General features: G+C 31.9%; 3 protein-coding genes and 1 long non-coding RNA gene across 6 annotated transcripts in view; 1 reads left to right on the top strand and 3 right to left on the bottom strand.

Moving 5' to 3' along the window:
- The window catches only part of LOC143194730 (uncharacterized), a 43105-nt gene extending 39977 nt beyond the window's left edge, over positions 1-3128 (bottom strand). The window contains exon 1 of one of the 2 annotated variants that reach the window (XM_076401383.1): positions 3093-3128. The gene's annotated coding sequence lies outside the window, so the exon portion shown is untranslated. Of the gene's footprint in view, positions 1-493; positions 732-3092 lie in introns of those variants that run through there. The other variant, XM_076401382.1, reaches the window with a different exon arrangement.
- Positions 3129-10233: 7105 nt separating this feature from the next.
- Positions 10234-11741, bottom strand: LOC143194745 (uncharacterized). Of its 2 annotated transcripts, XM_076401423.1 has the most exons (3): positions 11428-11741; positions 11203-11370; positions 10234-11100 (listed from the first exon to the last, which is right to left on the bottom strand). In XM_076401423.1, the coding sequence occupies exons 1-3, from the start codon at positions 11615-11617 to the stop codon at positions 10235-10237; spliced, it is 1224 nt and encodes a 407-aa protein (XP_076257538.1). In that variant the 5' UTR covers positions 11618-11741; the 3' UTR covers position 10234. The 2 variants fall into 2 exon arrangements, with proteins under 2 accessions (XP_076257538.1, XP_076257537.1); XM_076401422.1 differs by having other exon boundaries at positions 11203-11741.
- Positions 11742-15822: 4081 nt separating this feature from the next.
- LOC143196332 (uncharacterized) lies at positions 15823-19385 on the top strand. The gene is made up of 2 exons (XR_013005731.1): positions 15823-15991; positions 19212-19385. It is a non-coding gene; the product is annotated as an uncharacterized LOC143196332 (long non-coding RNA).
- Positions 16832-19046, bottom strand: LOC143194747 (coagulation factor IX). Its single transcript, XM_076401424.1, has 7 exons — positions 18838-19046; positions 18559-18591; positions 18373-18501; positions 18104-18207; positions 17403-17564; positions 17196-17343; positions 16832-17140 (listed from the first exon to the last, which is right to left on the bottom strand). The coding sequence occupies exons 1-7, from the start codon at positions 18884-18886 to the stop codon at positions 16947-16949; spliced, it is 819 nt and encodes a 272-aa protein (XP_076257539.1). The 5' UTR covers positions 18887-19046; the 3' UTR covers positions 16832-16946.
- Positions 19386-20357: the final 972 nt, after the last annotated feature.

The following is a 20357-nucleotide window of genomic DNA, read 5'->3' on the forward strand; positions in this document are numbered from 1 at the left end:
TTTTATTTTAATTTGGAAAAAACATTCTGATGTATTAACCCCGTACTCGCCTTGCACGTATGCAAGTACAACAGAACAGTAGTAATTAATTAATTTGAAAATTAAAATTCTTCTAAGTATATTTAATGTAAGATGTAATTAATAAAAAAAAATGCGAATATACACATTAAAAACAGATAAGAAAGTCCAAAAAAAGTCCTATCAGCAATCTTGTACAATAGATATACTATTACCTAACTACCACTAACACGTTTTCAGTATTGTTAATGACTTTACCACTATATATAATATTTTTTTAACTATACTTGCATAGAGACAACCTTAAAACATAAAGTTCTTTTCGATCTTTAAATTACTTTTCTATAATAATGAATGCAATACATTAGGGATATTAGTTTATACTCCGACACGATTTTAATAGTCAGACACTTAAGATAGGATATAAATTTTGAACTGAAGTTATATATACTAATATTTATATTACGTTACTTACCCTAAAGCACCAAGCGCACTAGTAAAAAAACAAACAGTAACACACTCTCTAACAATATAGTGATAAATTTTAATTGAAGTGCCGGAAATCGTAATGTATCCCTTTTTACGTCGTTTACAATATTCGAATAATCACCTCGTCGAATCAAGGGGAAGAAGACACGTTCTTCAGCGTCGGCGGTGAGCGTTCGCGACACCACTGTTGATGTTTGGATGTCGACGTCGAACCACGTGCTACGGCGGTTTTGATATCCCCCTAAATGGGATAATAATGTCGGGGGTGGAGCCTGGAGTGTCGGGAAGGCGGGAATAGCTACAGGTATCAACGGAATTACCGGGGTGAATACAAAAGTGTTTTATCTATATTTCAGGTCTATATTATGCTAAGGGGTCTGAAAAGTTTTTTCTTTATAATTAAAATTGGACTGTTATATTTATAGTAACAACATATATTTATTAGATGCTTGAATTCATAAAAATAAAAGTTTTTTTTTGTTGTGTAATTATTACATTGTTACTAGACGTTTCCGATTAACCTAAAATTTGTCTTTATGATAACTTAAATCTAGGTATATAACTAGGAGGACCTATGCGCCCTATCTCAGTATCTGGTGAAATAACGTTTATACATGTCACTGCTGTATTTTTTATTATATGCACCTCACTACACAACACTACACAAGATAAGATGGTTTGATTCTTTTGAGTCTGTGTCCTGTTCTGGCGATATCCAAAAGCTGCAATACTTCAATATTCTCATGAGAATGGAGTTTTTCCTCATGCCCCCTTACAATTCTCTTGATTTCTTGACTAACTGTGGATATCTGAAGGTCTCGATGTAGGTAATCAGTCCTATAGTATTTAGGAGCGCCCATAATACTTCTCAGGACTTTGTTCTGAAAAATGTGTATTTTGTTTATGCTACTCTTTGCAGAACATCCCCATAATTGAACTCCATATGTCCATATAGGTTTTAGTATTTGCTTATATAATAGCAACTTATTATGTACAGATAATTGTGGTTTCTTCCAATTAGCCAGTACATTTTCCTATATTTCAATTCCAGTTCTTTTCTTTTCTTCTTTATATGTTCTTTCCAGCGAAGTTTTGCATCAAGATTTATTCCGAGATATTTAGCGTTGTTGCTATGTGGAATCATAGAATTATTTAATTTTATTGGTGCTTGTACGGTCTGATTGTAGGTGAACTGCACATGCATTACATGCATGCATTACATGAAAGTAATATACTTTCGTTAATTTTTATTTTCCAAGCTTGTGTCCATTTATTTATATCGTCACTTACCTGTTGTAATTTTTGTCAGTCTTCTTCAATATTCTCTCCGACAGCTGTAATCGCAGTATCATCTGCAAATGTAGACATCATAGTATTCTCCATTTGTGGTATATCACAAGTGTAGACTACATAAAGCATTGGCCGCAGTACATTTCCTTGTGGTACACCTGCTTTAGCTTCTTTTATTGTGGAGTAAGCTTCTTCTTGTTTGACTCTAAATATTCTGGTTATAATGTACGATTTTAATAGTTCTGTGTAATTTTCTGTGGTGTATGAACAAGGCCTTTATGCCAAACTTTATCGAAAGCTTGTGATACATCTAAGAATATAACTGAGCATACTTCTTTACTTTCGTAGGCTTTTTCAATAACATCTGTTATTCTGTGGACCTAGTCAATTGTTGAGTGCTTGTTAATAAACCCATACTGGTGATTAAGTTTTTTCTCTCTATGATAAAAATTAAAGTAAAAAAGTGTTAATGTCCACCACCTTATAACTGTTAATTTTTGATGACTTTGACACGGCTCCACATAAAGTAACGGCTTTCCATTTAATATTCTGGAGTTATTCAATGTATATAGACTCTAATCATTAAAAAATGTTCAAAATTACATTTTCAGCATTCATTACTTTTGTTTAAATTTGCTGCTGAAGCCCATTCAAAACTTTTACACAAAAAATATTATACTACTCTGTCATATACCAATTATCGGCTTTGGGTTCAACGATTTAAAAGTAGTGATTTTGATGTCAATTATAAGAAACGACCTGGAGAACGAAACAAGTTTTTTGGATGGATTTATTGAAATATTGCAATTGGAATATTTATTTATTTATTACTCAGTTAAAACTGTTATTAAAATTAAACCGTTAAAATCAATCAGCTGAAGTTACATGAGTTAAAAAACATCCAAAACGAGCGAAAATGGTTACCACATATCGACGACGAAAGCATTTGGACATTTTCAATCGAAATAATAATAAGCAGCGATTTGAAATTTATCAAAACAAACAAAGGTATTTTAAACGTCTGCCGGTTTATAACCTGTGGTTATTATAATTAATATTCTGACTTTGCAAGCTGTTTACGCGTTCGAACTTATCAGACGGGATTGTGTCTCTTTTTAACTAAAATAAAATAAAATGAGAAGAAAAATATTGTCTGATTCTAAAACGAATTTATAAATTGCGACAGGCACTGTTATTTTGAATAGAATATCTTTTTTTTTTCAACTAGGATTTATCTGCACTGGACCTATTGTTTAACGTGGGCTTTGAACCACAGTTCTCGGTATTAAGCTTACCGACTTGCGAGTGACCATCCCAGAAGACATTCGGTCTTACCCAGCCTGGTTACTGAAGTGACTGAGATAATTTTCCTTGTCGGATTTTACACTTTTGTCTAAGGACAATCACAGATGTTAAACAACCACATAAACACAAACACCCCAGCAGGATTCAAACCCGCGACTAGCAGGAGGACCGTCCTGTTACATTTACCGCTACGCCAACCAAATTGGAAAATAGATAGTTTTCGATACAAAGTTCACTATTTCCGCAACATATATTTTTTGTTCAAAACTAGCGATTTTTAAGGACACTTTTGGGATCTTACACCACCAAAAAATTTTATTAGAATCACTCAATTATTATCAATATCGAGAACGCTAATATGCTTTAAGTACTAATATGCTTTTTCAGTGACTGAATGACCAAAACGTGACCCATCATTTACATTAAAATTAACAGAACCAAAGCTACCGAACTATTATCAGCTTATATAGTTATATAGCATAACAAATGTTTATATAGTACCCAGCATCAATGATTTCACAAGCTTGTATCGGATTCGTTTCTTTGCCTTTGACCTTTGTGTTTTTCGTTGATAATATTATAAAATACACCTTAGTATTTATTACTTTTATAATAAGTTTTTTATATAAGTTTATACACTTAAAGTAACGCTTCGAAGTATCTCTTTTCGTACAGACCAGTAGTAGGGTTTCTGCGATCTGTGCTTCCTGGATTCTTCACAATTATCACTGCCTATCCAGACAGACCTTTTCAGCGACATCAAAGGAAATGTTTTCTATGTGGTATAACAATTTAACAGCCCTTACTTTGGGCAACTTTAGAAAGCAACATTTATCTAAAAACTATTAAACTTCTTCAGATATCTTACAATGGTTTCATTAGCTGCGTGCAAGTACACATATACACGAGATAAGATAGATACGATTTATATGTGATGTGATTTGTTGGTCTCCAATAAGTATTTCCGCTATTTTTTGATATAATAGCGATATATAATTATATTTTTACAATGATGAAACAACAGACTGGACTGAACATCCTACTGGAATGATGATACAAATGTTAAAGCTTCGAGAACTTTATATAGACATAACGATCAGAAATATGACTTAAGAATAAATTGATTAACAATATAATGTATACAATATATATATATATATATATATATATATATATATGTATCTTATACATATGCTACTTACATTGATATAAAACATGTATCTTATACATATTTGTCTACTGTTTTAAGAACAAATTATTTTTGGCACTATCAAAACACGTACTGATTGATGATCTTAAATAATTTTTAATCAACTTCAATTTTGAAATAATCTTCTCACATCTGCCATTTTTTATGGCAATTGTGAGGAATATTCAGATCATCACTATAATGTTGAGCAAATGATCTTTCAGCTTGAATTTCGCAAAACATTTTAATAATTTTCAATGCCTGTGGCAGCAGTGTTCGCAGTGGTTCCGTAAGTCCCGCTCGTCAGGCTCGGCAGGTGTACAGTCTAGCTTACATCTACTATTGTCCATATGTACTAATATGACCAACGTTAGATAAGCAAACCTATCAGCCATATTCTGTAGCCGCTGAAAACAGTCAAAAATTTCTAACAGATTGGATAAAAAATCCTGGACCTAACACATAGATGGCGCATTCATTTTATTGCATTCACCATTGCTTTTTCAGTTAGTAACCTTCAAAATAAAGCTCTTAAAATTTTATGACATTCTACGATTAAGTTTGTGAGTTACTGTGTTAAAAATAACACAACTTTTGTTACTTTCAAAACAATGGATCAAAAACAATTTCGCATTTTTTACACACAATTTTACACTCATATGTCGTCCAAATGTAACACCAGAAAACATAAAAAAAAAAAAAAAAAAACGTTTTGAATGATTGAAAATTGGAGTTGCGTAAGTTAGCTAACCTCGTAACAATATCAAAAAAACATGTTGGCTTTATATTGCATGAGCATTTGACTATGACAAAGGGTCGATATGTGACTGTGAATGAAGGATTCATCACTTCACTCAGGGTTTAAAACGGTCGTCATCTTAGGGGACAGCAATTGGTGACAGGACTATTTCCAGGCAAAAGATAAATCGTTCTAAAATTCTAAAAAGTGGTATTGAAATGTTAGAGCGACGCTGGAATGATTTTGTGGTTCTTGATGGAGATTACGTTGATAAATAAAGCCAATTTTGAACAAAAATAACTACGTTTTCTTTTCAGCCCATGTGTTATAGTGACTATATATGACAAAGAAAACAGAAAATATCTCGGCATCCATCTCAATGATAGATTAAATTGGGAACATCATGTTAAAAAAACACGGCAGTTCAGTCTCAGAATCAAGCAACTGTATTGGTAAATCGAAAGATACCCTCAACTCCACATAAAAATATTATTAGATTGGTTTATCAGTCAATCATAAAGCCAATTTCAACTTATGGGGAGCAAATATGTGGTTGCACTAAAACATGTTACCGAGACTTATCGTTACGTAATCAATAAAGAGTTGCACCACGACCTCGAAATCAAATTGAGTTACGAAGTGATCTAAGAATTTGATTTTGACATAAATAACCGAGGTGTACACAGACGGCAAAGAATTATAAACCGCTATTTTAGGTAGAACAATTCAACTTAACGAAATTGTTTCGAAAACGACGAAAAAGATGAAACGAAAAAGTCACATGAAAATGAAAATCGCTATTATACAAGTAGAAGAACAGTTAAATCAGTTTGCAATATAAAAACGCCTGCTATATTGCAAAGTCAATGAAAAATTACTAGGAAGAGCTGACATAATTTTAATTACTACCAGACTACCAGAAATCCCAAAGAGATGGGAAATAATAATGGTATTGCTCGTAAAATACTTTCAAAGAAATATCTTTATGGGCTCCTTCTCAACAAAATATTAATTCTTACAAAAAAAACAATTAAAATGTATTCGTATTATCTGAACTCATCACAAAACGTTAACGTATTTCTGATATTTCAATTATATAATATAACTTAAATATATAGTCTAATAATAAAATATATAGTCTAACCAAAGTTGCTGTGAACATGCTGTTATCAATATGTTTAATGTATTGCCTGCCGCAATTTGTAAATTCGTTTTAGAATCAGATAATATTTTCCTTCTCATTTTATTCTTGTTAAAAATAGATGTATTGCTGTATGATACGTTCGAACACGTAAACGAACCAGCCTGCCAAAGTCGTCCGGTTGTCAAATGTATGCAAAATTCTTCAAAACAATAGTGATAAGAGGTTATAAAGTGGTAAACGTTGTCTTGCCGCTTGGCTTGTTTTGATAAATTTCAAATCGCTGTTTATTATTAATCTGACTGAAAATGCCGAAGCCAGATACAGCATAATCGAGATAATGAATGCTCCCTCTTGCCAGCAACATTTGTAAGAGTGCATTTTACTGTTAAATATTAATTTGCTGCGATTTTTATTGAAAAAAATTTTAGAATGTTACAACTGCACTGAATAATAGTATGGACACGGTCACTGAAATATCTCAAAAAATGAAAAACATATTCTTAGATTCGCCGAAAAGAAATAGCCCTCAAACGAAGTGGGTGACGAATCAAGATCAGCTTGATTTTAGCACTAGCAGAGATATGATATGTATTAAAACAGGGAGAAGTTTTTTCAATAAAAACATAATTTAATAACATATAATAACATATCTTATTATTTCAATCGTTTATTTAGATGAGACATGGATACATAGAGAAATAGCGATTTAACTTAATAGGAAATTTTGGGGAAATGTTTCGCAACGTCCAACATGTAGATGTCGCTGCTTTTAACTTATTACTTGCTTTAATCGCTACGCTATAGGCAGCGACGGAATCTGATTGGCTCACTTCGATTCTATGGTACGTTTGTTATTTATTTATTTTGAGCGCCATTTTCAGTATTGCTGTCTAAGGAATAGTGCATATATCAATAATACAAAAAGTAAAATGAATTATTGACTTAGGAAGTGTTGTGTGTCCGGATGCACAGATAGTAAAGAAATGCAGAATCGTTTTCATTCGAAGAAGTATTTGGATGTCATTAAACAATGGTTGATAATGTTAAAAATCCTAAACCGAATGAACTAAGTATCAAAGAAATTTATGATCGTTACATCATTTCATTATATCATTCATATATATCCAAACATCAAATATTGATTTCTTTAATTTTATAAATTAATCCCCTTCCAAAAGAAGCTATGCAAACGGGTATATACTTTTCTTCTTGGATCAATAGTTGCAGCTCCAATAAAATAAAAAGTAGCTCCTGAATGCAAATCTATTAAGAGTAGATCAACCGATATTCAATACACGAGGAATATTGCTGTAAAATGTATTGCTCAAATAAGAACAAATTTGTTAAAGTGACATCAATTTAATAACTACCTTGAGGGGTTCTTTTCACTAAATAAAAAAAATTTTAATTATCCATATAAATATATTGGCTTAAGGCTATTTAACCAAGATAGTTTTTTTTGGATCCAAATAATGGATTCAGGAATACACATCCTCGGCTAGTATGTTTCAGAAGTCATTTGAATCGTTTAACATAAGTTAATTTTTTTCATCTTATTGGCCTTTAGGAAATTTTGAAGAAGAAGAACATAAGGGCTCTTTAAATAATTATAATAGCGGGGGATGACTCTATAAGTTAAATTCCAGATGTTCCTATATGAATAGACGAGCCAAGGCAATATCTTATGCCCCAGAAAATTATTTCATTATACTGTCAGTAGGGCTCTTTTAAACTCTTCTTTTAACTAATTTTTAATTTTTAAACTCTTATTTTATCCCGCGATATTGACACGTCGATAATATAACATATGTTTGTGAAATATCTTTAAAAAATATAAGTTCAAAACCTTTTATCTTAATTGTACTATGGAATACTTGTCTTAGGGGTATATTTATTTTTATACTAGCTGACCCGACAGACTTCGTCCTGTCAAAAAGATTTGTAATGTGGCAGTTTTTGTGCCTACGTATTTTAAAAAATTCTCCTGAACAGAACCATCACCCTGGTGATAGGGCGTTGTGAATAAAAAATAATTAAATAAAACATATATAAGGATTGAAAAGTAAGTAATCGCTTTATTGTTAATCATGTGAATCATAATTATTATTATTATTATCATTATATTGCTTTGTGGTATACGATGTTTTTTGTTTGATTACCTGGCGCATAGATAAACAAATCTGATGGTTTTCCAACACGGGAACAGGCAACATACAATTGACCATGTGAGAAACATGGGTTTTCTAGATTAATACCACAAACACTTAATGATTGCCCCTGGGACTTGTTTATAGTCATAGCAAAAGCAAGCCGTCAACATGTCTATAGGAAATTTGCCATTACCAATGTCAATGAGTTGTTTAGAGAATATGTTTCCAGATTGGTCATTTTGCAACTCGACACGCATATTCTTGCTTAAATGAAGTACTTTAACATGTTTCCACAAATTGGAGGACTTTAGACATGCATTGAGTTCATCAGCTGGCGTTGATCGTGGAATCACTGGCAATGTTTGACGAAAATCTCCTGCTAATAAAATCATTGCACCACCAAATCGGTTATTATTGCTACGTAGATCTTTTAAGGTTCTGTCTAAAGCCTCCAAAGATTTTTTATGTGCCATCGTGCATTCATCCCAAACAATCAATTTACATTGCTGCAAAACCTTTGCCATTGCAGAGTTCTTCGAAACGTTGCAGGTTGGAGTTTCATTGCTTTGCATATTTAATGGCAATTTTAGTGCTGAATGGGCTGTTCGACCACCTTCAAGCAAAGTTGCTGCGATTCCCGACGAAGCGAGTGCAAGTGCAATTTTATTTTGTGAGCGAATTGTTGCTAATATTAATGAAATAAAAAAAGTTTTTCCTGTACCACCAGGTGCATCTAAGAAATAAATCCCTCCAGTTTCATCATTTGTTACTTTCATAAGAGTTTCAAATACATACTTCTGTTGTTCATTTAACAGTGGAAGATTTGTTTGAATTTATTCTTTCAAAGCGTTGAGATCATACAGTCTTTCTCGATGGAACTCTTGGTTAAAAGCGTCATGCATTGGACGATTGGGCGCGGTCAGGCCTAATTGAATTAATAGTTTGTTTGACATTATCAAGCACATGTCCTCAATTGAAATCAATGCTTCATTGTAAATTTCTTCACTGATTTGTATATTTGGATTTCCCATTCTATTCCGTATTTGATACAAAATATCATCACACATATAATCTTTGTACTTCATCCACAAATCAATTGGGTTTGATGGGAAGCATGTAGATATGATTATAGAAAACAATGTTCGTATTTGATGAGTGTGTGATGATATTACAGCATCATTGAGAGTTTGATCCCAATGAGCGTCATTTTCAACCAATTGCAAACGTTGACAGGCTTCTCTGTAGGATCCACACAATTCACCATCAACAGTTCGTAACTGTTGGAATGATGTTGGGCCACGTACATTGACTAATAGCAGTCGTAAATAAAAACATTCATCATTGCTTGGATGTACTGAATAAATCCGGCCAATCGCATCGGTGGAATATACATCTGTATATCCTGGAACTGATTTTCCTTGTTTCCGTCGTATAAATCTCCTTGAGGATTGATTCCAGGTATAATATTTTGGCATTTCAGAATATAGCAATGTTTGTGCGAAATCATCGTTTTGGCATGTCTCAAAAAAACTGGTTAATGTAGTAGATGGTGGCTGAGCAGCTCTTTGTACTGCGTTCTGTGCTGTAAAATACACTCTTTGTCCATTTTCTAAATGCACAGCTAAGTGAACAACAGAAGGGTGTCTCTCATGAATAGGAAAAGAAAATATTCGCCAAACTGCTTCATTACTACTGACATAGCGGCCCATTTGGTATTGGGTAACTTCATCATTAGAATTCTCTGCACCAATTTCAATCACAGCCATATCACTCCCTTTGCTTACATATTTGCAAATGTATTTAATCGATTTCACTGAATGGCAAGATTCAACGTTGATGTGTGCTTTGAATGTCTTTGATAAAATGGGTGAATATGGAACAATCCAACGATTATCTATTTCAATATCTTGTTAATTTAATTTGACAATTGTTGATTTTCCATTGTCTGCTGTCGATCTGCGACGATACAATGGATAACCGTCATTACCAGTAATTGTTTCCGATATTAATGTCCGTGGATATCGTTTTGAACATTTACCATCCATCATACACGGTGAATTTTGATTAAGAGTTCCACAGGGACCATGTATCATGTTTTTGATAACTACCTCATGCAATCCAGGATCTACTTGTACATTAGGGATTTCAGCTGATATCACTGCATCAACTTCATTTGGCCTTATCTTTTCAACCAACCAAATCAAAATGTGTGCATGTGGCAATCCTCGTTTCTGCCACTCCACAGAATACATCCAGCAGCGTGTCTCACCAAACACATTATGTTTTACGATGAAATTCATTAAAGATTTCAACTTTTGTCTAAAGACTCTGGCTGTAATATCATGACGATCAATGGATGATTTCCCAGGTAATAACTCCTGCTTAATTTCTATCCATTGCGGATTGCATGTAAATGTGATGAACAAATCTGCTGTACCATAATGACGAACATACGACATGGCATCTTGAGCATATTCGTGCATATGCCGAGGGCTTCCGATGTATGTTGCTGGAAGAATAGTCATCCGACCGACATTCTGTGCATTTCCATCAGTATTAATCGCATCTCGAAGGTGAATATACTCTTCAGATCGGAGTTTGGTTTGATTCAACCTGATGAATGTTAATCTCTCCGTTTCAATTTTAACATACATGTCATCAACATATTTGTGATATAATCGCCGACATTTCAATATGCGATTATCTGCATTTTCCCGAATCATTAGGCGGTATGAATAATAGTTCATTGAACTGACTTTTTTGTTGGTTTCAGAACCTGTAAACAGATTTTGTTTTAATAACATTCAAATATAAAATTAAAATACATAATATAGTGACTGAGATATTATCGCCATAGCTAAACTAATATTTTAGTTACCTGTAATGGGATTTATCATTTTTATTGATAAATCGTAGCCATCTTCACCTTGCCAAAATATAATGGGATATTGCAGTGCATCATATGAGCGGTGTGTTTCCTTTATAGGTTGTAATTGAAAATTCCGACGATGTAAAACAATATCACGGGATTCCAAGTTTTCTCCAACTACAACGATAGCAACTTCATCAATAGTTGGTGCATTAAAACGTCTTGTATGTTGACCTGCAGGTGTTTTATCAGCTCTGATTACAATTTTGTGATTATCGGATGGCATCAGATCCAGGGCAGTTTTAAACAATATAATCAATTGATTGTGTTGATGAAATAAAGTTTGTAATTGTTCTACAATAGACCTTTTTACTAAATTGTTATGTGCACAACGCAGATCAATTTCTTGTGGTGAATTGCCCATAAAATAAATTTGCAGGAATTTGTTGTCGCTATCTGACACTGGTAACAGTGAACCTGCTCTGTGATATATTTGCCCTTGTATCTGTAAATAAAAAAAATGTTATGGTGTGGTATAAATTAATGGATTGTCAATGATCAAACTTAAATAATATTTGATCTTAAAAAGTATATATTTAGTTTTAACTAATATCTATCAAATATAAAATATAATAAAAGTGTCACTGAAACTGAATCACCATATAATATGATGACTAAGTGATATATTTCGTAATGATTAAGAAATTGAAGATTAGTAACACATCTTAACTTTGGTGACAGAAAATTTTGTTCGCTAAAATAATTATGAGTAACTGCTATAATACATACCTTGAAAGTTGGCATAAAATTTTCCCGAACTGCATTTGTTGCCCCAAATGAAGTCATTTGAAAGCAATTGTTATATTGTTGAATATGTGTCAAAAAGTGTATAGAATCTGTTCCTATTCCTGAAACCAATGAGTACAATGGTTCTGGTGGTGGATCCAATTGTATCAATTTCACTTTACCATTTGCGCAACACAATCCATTGGCTTCGTTTTTGTATTTTAATGCCTTACAGTGTGAGCAAACCAAGTTCATAGAACCAATAACAACACATTGGTAGTTACTGTAGTCAATTGACACATCGTAACTGAAAGCAACTGGATTCAAACTTGCGCGATTATTAGTTGAATGTCGCGCTCGCGCTTCACGCGTTTGTGATATCCGAATTCTTTCACGTTCATTTCCGTCGTCACGTTCTTGTGCAGTACGATTAGATCGGTAATTAGCTTGGTTTATAGCATTTCTGGTTCTTCTACCTAAATTGCTTCGTCTTATAGGAGGCATATCAAATATAAATTATTTTTTCACTAATCACGAACTAAACAAACACTAACTAACTAAACACTCTGCACAAAACACGATATACGAATTTGTTTCGTGTATCACTTGACAATTCATCTGTCATCTGTCAAAAGTCATCTGTAACAGACAACTTTTTTTTTTAAATTTGATATGACTTGAACTCAAATCCTTTTAAGCCGTACGAATTGTTTTATTTATTTAAAATTTGAATTAAATTTTAAACAAATAAAAAATTTTAAATAAATAAAACAATTCGTACGGATTAAAAGGATTTGAGTTCAAGTCATATCAAATTTAAAAAAAAAAAGTTGTCTGTTACAGATGACTTTTGACAGATGACAGATGAATTGTCAACTGATACACGAAACAAATTCAAACAAAAAGGGCTATTTTTAGGGTTTTTCCAGCAATAATTCTAATTTTTCTCGCCGTAAAAACCATCCCTGAACTTCAACGAACATTTTAAAAAAAGATTTGGCCAAATTGGTCCAGGCGTTGTTGAGTTATGCGCTTAGGAACATATTTTGCGATTCATTTTTATATATAAGATTATATTTATATTTTATAGATAAATTTACATTATACATTTATTGTTATCGAAATTTAAATTAACCAATCAAATTACTTGAATGGCCAATTATGTGAACGACCTCTGGATGTTGGACAAAGCAAAACTTTGCGCCTATTGAGTTGCATCTCTATTACTCTATGCATGAATATTTCAAAATGGGACTAATATACTCAACATCATGGCAAGATGATAATAAAATTTGTGTTACTTGACAACTCACTTTGATCGAAAAATGTAAACTTTGGAATAAGAACTGATTAGGTTTTGTTAGTCAGAGCATTTATTAATAATTCATTGCAGATATATTGTGCTTCATGCTGGAAACAGGAAAGGTTAATAGCCCCTTCGGTTTGGATGAAATTGAAGAAAAAATTGGGAAATGATGGAATCGTCAATAAACGTTCGATAGATTGGAAATTAACAGCTTAGTTATTCACTTCAATGTTATTCACTAAATATGGGATTACGATTTAATGGTGATTATTTCCATGACAGGGTGATGAGAGAGAAAACAACTAAAGTTGTGTATATAACTAACGATAATTGTAGGAAATCGTACTCTAGAGTGTGAAAGATTTATGTCCATTATGTGTGATTGTATGTGTGTAATTGTTTAGAACATATACGAGCATTTGGTTAATATTTGCGATGAGAGAAAAACTACCAACTGTTTTGCAGATATGGCAAATGCACTAGGGAGAACTCACTTTGATCAAGAATACAGTGTACACAGGTAGTAGCAGAAGAAATAAAAAATACATTGACATCAAAATGACTTGACAAAGAAACATACCATCGAAGAAAACAATAACTAAACGTAAAAAGGTAAATATGCTCCCTAATGAAAGTAAAATACATTACTTGAATATACAATTGTTAATTAGGTGGATGTGGCCTCCAGGGGGATACCACTACACAAAAAGACGAGCCTAGAACTCTATCTCATTGGTGGTGTGGAAAAGAGTTTAAGGTAAATATATAACAACTCTAACCTATAAATTATTGTGGCTGTATAATTAACTGTAGTTTAAATTATTCGATAATATATGCATTAGATGTATTATAACGTTAAAATAAACTATATGTATTTGATAACATATTTGTTTCATTGTTTTATTTAAACTAGAATTTTTTTATATGCCAAAGCTAATTAAAACTCAGAGTTGATACGGCAACATTGCGACGTTTTGACGTCATAAATTTAGATGACGTATGTATGTTCACACCAAGTATTTAGACTGTATTTAATTCTCAAACAAAATAAGAAAGTTATATCATTATGTTTTCTCCATGTCTAAAGAACTAAATTCAAACAAATAACTATCGGATATTTGAAAAACTTTTTGACATTGATTCCATTTATTAAGGAACCGGAATGATTGAAGAAGTTCAAATGATAAAGGTTTTTTTTTTAATTTGGATGGTTAGACATTGGCAAAATGTGGCGGTCATGTTATTTTGGTGGTACCTGTTTAACATGTTTATTATTTTATCACTGATTGCCAGACCACAATGGCAAGGTACATGATTAAGTAGTACATCCAAATGATAAAACATAATTATCGATATAAATTATCAATTTGAGCCCAAAAATTATAAAATTAATGTTAGCTGTTGTTTTTGTTGCATATAGTATGATTTCCATATTTATTGATTGCCAAGATATGGTTCCAACGCAAGACATTGCTAAGTGTCATATGTGACATGACATCGAACGCCACAATGGACATTCTACTAAAGAATTTGAGGTTATACTGTATCTCCCACAGGGGTAACATAAAGAGGTACGCTCATAGGATTTTTTAGAGTCGTAGGTCCATACCAATGAACTACAATCCACAAATTATATATTTTATATAATAGCATAACTGGATCTTTCAAATGAGAAAATTTATAATATCTGACACACAGCTTATCTCATTCCATTTCAACATCAACCCGCACTTATTAAGAAACCAAATTATTACAATATACTTATTATATAAAACACTTAATTTTACCTCCCTTTCTGAAGAAAACGAGGAAACGTGAAAGAGTGAAAGTTCCTCCATATAAGCATATAAAATTATGCTTATATGGAGGAATAATTTTAGGTCTACTATTTTTATGTAGCATGCGCTACAAATAAGTAGATTTGCAATAAAACGAAATATGACCAAATCAAGCAACTAGGAATGACCGTCAGATCGATGACACAAAATATATAAACAAATATTTTAGAACCTGGCCGATGCGCTGCCAGCTCTAACTCTTTTACGGTAGATTATTCGTCGTTTCTGTCGTACGCAAATCAACTACAAACGCGTAATTTTAGAAATAAAAATTTAGCAGCATTGTACCACAAAATTCCGGCAAAATAGATGCCAGAATTGTATCCTTATATAGACAGAGAAGTCCAAGAATAACAAGAACTGTCTATCGTCTTTGTTTACAAAGTATTCAGATTTTGGCAACCAACTTTTGATTTAACTACTGAACACAGAACCGAAAAATTATTATTAAACGATTCATTAAACACTGATAGTAATTCATATTGTTCTGGAGTCATAGTATGTCATTGTACTAGTAGTAATTCTAAAGGTTATTAAGATTTTTCTGTACATTTTAGTGGTATTAACTTCTAATTAATTTCAAGTTTTATTAGTAAAAGCATTGTAACTTCAGTCTCAACAGAAATATTACTTTCTATGGTATTAGGTTAGCTTGTGATTTCAAGATAATTTATTCTATTTATATTATATTTTTCATATATGCGTATAATTTTGAATAACTGGCAGCGCTGCAAACTCAAATCCTTCTGCGCATGCGAGAATTCTCCAGAACAAGACTCTTGTGGCCATCACGTCTTAGGGGGCACCAAAACAGTACCAAGGCCTATAGTTATGGATGGTTGGGTCCATAGACTCGGCGCACTGATCGGTAAGCTTCTGCAGTAACAGTTTCATTAAATTGGCAGCTTGTAACACAATACACAGCTAGACTTATGGTCATGACTATCCCACCTCGGTCGATTTCGACACTTTTTAATCGTCAATCTCATCCCACAGAATACTCTTTTTTTGCTTAACAAGCAGTGAAACTGGAGTATTGAAACGTTTCTGAAAGGGAAACATTGAAAATTTGTGTTGGACCTTTTTGACATATAACATTTGACATATAAACAGCTTGGAAAAAGTTCATCCATAAACTGTTAAAGTGTCTGAAGTTTGAGCTGAGTTTTTGTCCAATGCATTATTCTCGAGCTTGCCTGATGCCCCATATCAGCATAACTTTATAAAACTATCGGATTTTGGAAGGAAATACAATTTTGAGCGTTCAGTAATAAGCGCTATAAACACTAAACAATTCAATAACATTAAATGGAAAGCTGTTATTTAACATAAGTCAAAATGTTAAAATCATCTAATTTAGCAGTTAAGCTGTTGTTTGTACACACTTGTTTACACGACATATTCCCAATATTTGATTCAACTTGCATTTAATTAACTATTATTATTTTATTATTACTTTTTAATCTCCTTTTTACAATTATGATTGATCTATGCGGTAAGCGCTTAACTCGCCATTAAACCTATAAATTAACGAATATCAAACTCAGAAACCATCTCAGAACACCCGATAATGAGAGCAATCAAAAACTCCCTTGTCCAAATGCCACTCGAATCAGCTGGAGTACCGTGCCATCGTCTTGACTACTACACTATCAAGCAAACCTTTCACTTAAATTAACGAAAGATAGAATCATTAAAAAAACTCAAATTCAAAAAAGGCATCTTTTATTACTATATATAACAACGTACAGTAAGAGGTATAAATAAATATGACAAAAATGATAATGATAAAAAAATAATAACCTAAATCAGACCTACACAATTCATTCTCTGACACAAGTATGTGACAACCAATTGATGTACTGCCGTATAGACGTAGCACCTATAGGGGTACTCTTCCCTTTCCGATTACTATCACTATCCACGTAACTTAAAATACCCTCCAAATAGTATAAACCATCTTTCGGGTTCTTTATAATAAGCCCCGAACCAATATTAACACTATCATTAGGTACAACTAAAAAAAATCAAAAAACATAATAAAAGTAAATTACGGTTAAAATCGTACTTACAATCTGTTTTCAGGCAGAGTTTGTCATTATCTAACACGTAGAGAAAATCATCAGACGTAAAAGCAGTACAAGTGTCACTGTCCAATGACAAAGCCTTAAATATTTTCATGTTAGTACTCCATATTGGCAATAGTCCATTTTTAACCTCCTAACAAAACAATGGCCCATTTATTCAACAGCAATAATAAGTATGCAACTTCGTAATACCTGTATTGAAGGAACGTTTAAATCCGACCAGTCAACACAAACCGGCGTAGGTTTTGAATCACCAAAAACCAGTTTGGTTGTTTTTATAATAGCTATATCGGCATATGGGTAAAACAGGAAGCCCTTATATTCTTTATGACAGAATACTTCCGAAGGTTGAATCTACAAAATCAATAAATAAACACAATAAAACACAAATAAATGAATGAAATATAAAGCTTGTAAACAATTATTGCTATGTGATCACATTTACTATTAATCCTAATTTAGATCGAATTTGTTGATAGTTGAACACAACTATAGCAACAAAACATTGCTCATGATCATTACTAAATAATTGTCATGTTGACAATAACATAGATGACAGTCGATATAATATAATATTCATAAAACAAACATCTAATAATGGTTTAAATTATATTAAACCGTCATATTGCTAATAAATTTTTATGCAAATAAATTTTACATATTGTAAAAAGATTTCACTGTAATAACACAATGATAGGTTACATCTAAAATTTACATATGTTCTCAAACAAAGTGCATTTACCATATTACCGGAAAATCTCAATGTCAAATACCGACATTAGCAAACATCACAATACGATAATAATTAGGACGTCTGAAGAATAAATTAATATTTTAAGATAGGTCCTAATTGAAATTTGTATCTCTGTCTACTGTCTCATACTTATTATTACCTTGATTGACGTAGAACCAGATTGAAGCTGATTCTTAATCTGATTGGAAACGTATAAATTCGATTTTACTTTGTTGTCTAGAAGTCCACAAACGCAATGTGCAGCTGAAAATGAAAATATTTATGTGAAGAGCGGTATTGTTAAAAAAATTGATATCATTGTAAACTGTTAGCTAAACTTGCGATAATCTTTAAAATTAAAAACGTTTTACGTTTGGATGTAACTGAATAGTGTTCAATCAACTAAATTTTAAAGTGTATAGTACTTACAAGTAGCAACAATATTATCCAATATTACAGTCCCTTGACATACTAATTCCAATTTATTTTCACTATCACCGCTATATATACCGACAGCCCAAGGAAACTGTTCATCTATAGTATTCCATACTCCACATGCTAAATATCAAACCAGTGTTAAATTAAATGTATTTAAGATATTATAAGAAAACAAACCTTTGATTGGAGACCCAACGGTTTCTTTTAGCTCTGCAAAATAATATTTCATCAAAAAATATAAGTTTCAAAAACTATTTCGCGTTAACTATTTAAATATTTTCATAGCTCTAGTTAATACGAAAATGTAAGAAAAATGAAAAAAAAACTCGATATACAAAATTTATTAAACTATAATAAAAGAAATTCCTAACCAATATAACATAAAGTAAAATTCAAGAACACAATAAATACAATGAAAGAAAGTATAAAGTAAAAATTATAAATATTGATACTCACGTGAAATAATCACCAAAAGCAACAAACCAAATGCTTGTTGGGAATCCATATTTGCACTGATCTATCAAACTGGCTGTGTCACTGTTTTTATAATAAATTTTAAAGGCTTTCCCACCAAATGCTTATACACCTAATTATTTCGACGAAATTAAAGCACATTCCAAGAGAAAAGCCGCGCAACACATCACAGCCGCGATCGCTTTACATTTACTTGCCAGCTACACCTTACCTACATTTATTTATTTATTCGCAACCTGTTTCTTGTTCAGTTCCCGTACGAATCCATGACTATAAATTAACCGTCCATTTATAAAGTCGCTGTCGTTTATTTTTCTTTCAGGAATCACCTTAAATTTAATATCATTCTTTTTCAGGTCGTGTACTCCCTGACGTCAAGTTCATGCATGTTTACTAAAATCCGTGTCAAACTTAAAATAACCGCAATTAATAACTAATCTAAATTCAATAAAATTAATATTCCTGCACAATTATTTTATAATGTGTGCCTCGCAAAACCGCAATTGCTTCCGTAATATTTATAAACTAATATAAGGAGTACTTCATTTATCTAATAAAATTACATATTGCAACATATTTACCAATTTTCTTTATTCCTATTGCAAAAACTAATAGAATAGTATCTATATAGAACAACTTTTATGTTCATATAAAACATTCTTACCGCATCATTAAATACGACATCCTCCGATTTAGTAATATATGTTAAACAAAACAATTTTGACGTTAACTAATAATTTCCAAGCTTTCAGCGTCTCATATTATTATATTATTAAACATTCAAATATAAATGTATTCATCATAATTTTGTCATTAAACATTTTTGATAAAATTAATAGAAATTAGAATAAACCAGAATCCAAAAAAAAAATTAATTATACGATAAAATATAGTTCATACTACTACTACTCTATGGTTATCAAATTGCTCAGTATGACAGGACCTTAAAAAATTTCTGTCACTTTTATTAAAGGTAATTCCAAAATGCCTGAAATCCATGAGATCAATGGATGCGTTTGCAAGAAGTGCAAAAGTAAACATCCAATTAGTTTTCGCCTGTTTTTAGTGGTAATATCCGCTACCCTATTAACGTTATTAATTGTTGTTCTAATAGTTTATAAGCCCAATTATTTAACAAAATAAAAAACTATTTCCAAAAAGAAAAGGCCGTGTTTTAACTAAAATTTCAATTCTACAAAAACTTTTTCCACAATACTTTTAATACCAGAACTATACGCCATTCTAAAATATTTAAAATAAAAAGACAAAGGAGATTAGAGTTATTCGAAACCTTCGTAAAATGCATTAATATTCATCAATTTGCAACTCAATGATTCATCAATTCTAGATGATTACAACTTCTTGCGTATACAGAAACATAACTTGTGACAAAGATTTTTATATTTTGCAACATTAAATCATTTTTATCGTCTTTTGTATATCAACATAAAGTTTTTATTTAGTGTTAGTCACTAAGTGATTAATTTTTTAAGTCGATTTAT

This window comes from Rhynchophorus ferrugineus, unplaced genomic scaffold, assembly GCF_030347505.1.
Source record: "Rhynchophorus ferrugineus isolate W39M unplaced genomic scaffold, kcgeb_rfMv2 rfM4, whole genome shotgun sequence".
Lineage (NCBI taxonomy): Eukaryota > Metazoa > Arthropoda > Insecta > Coleoptera > Curculionidae > Rhynchophorus > Rhynchophorus ferrugineus.

Bases quoted from the DNA above. Each gene is read 5' to 3' on its own strand.
- LOC143194745 (XM_076401422.1), bottom strand. From the start codon at position 11,617: ATGGGCAATTCACCACAAGAAATTGATCTGCGTTGTGCACATAACAAT. The intron at 11,101-11,202 runs GTAACTAAAATA...ATCTGTTTACAG, and splicing joins AATGATAAATCCCATTACAG to GTTCTGAAACCAACAAAAAA.
- LOC143194747 (XM_076401424.1), bottom strand. From the start codon at position 18,886: ATGGATTCCCAACAAGCATTTGGTTTGTTGCTTTTGGTGATTATTTCA. The intron at 18,502-18,558 runs GTTTGTTTTCTT...TTTGATATTTAG, and splicing joins CGTTGGGTCTCCAATCAAAG to CATGTGGAGTATGGAATACT. The intron at 17,344-17,402 runs GTATTACGAAGT...TTGTTTTGTTAG, and splicing joins TAAACGTTCCTTCAATACAG to GAGGTTAAAAATGGACTATT.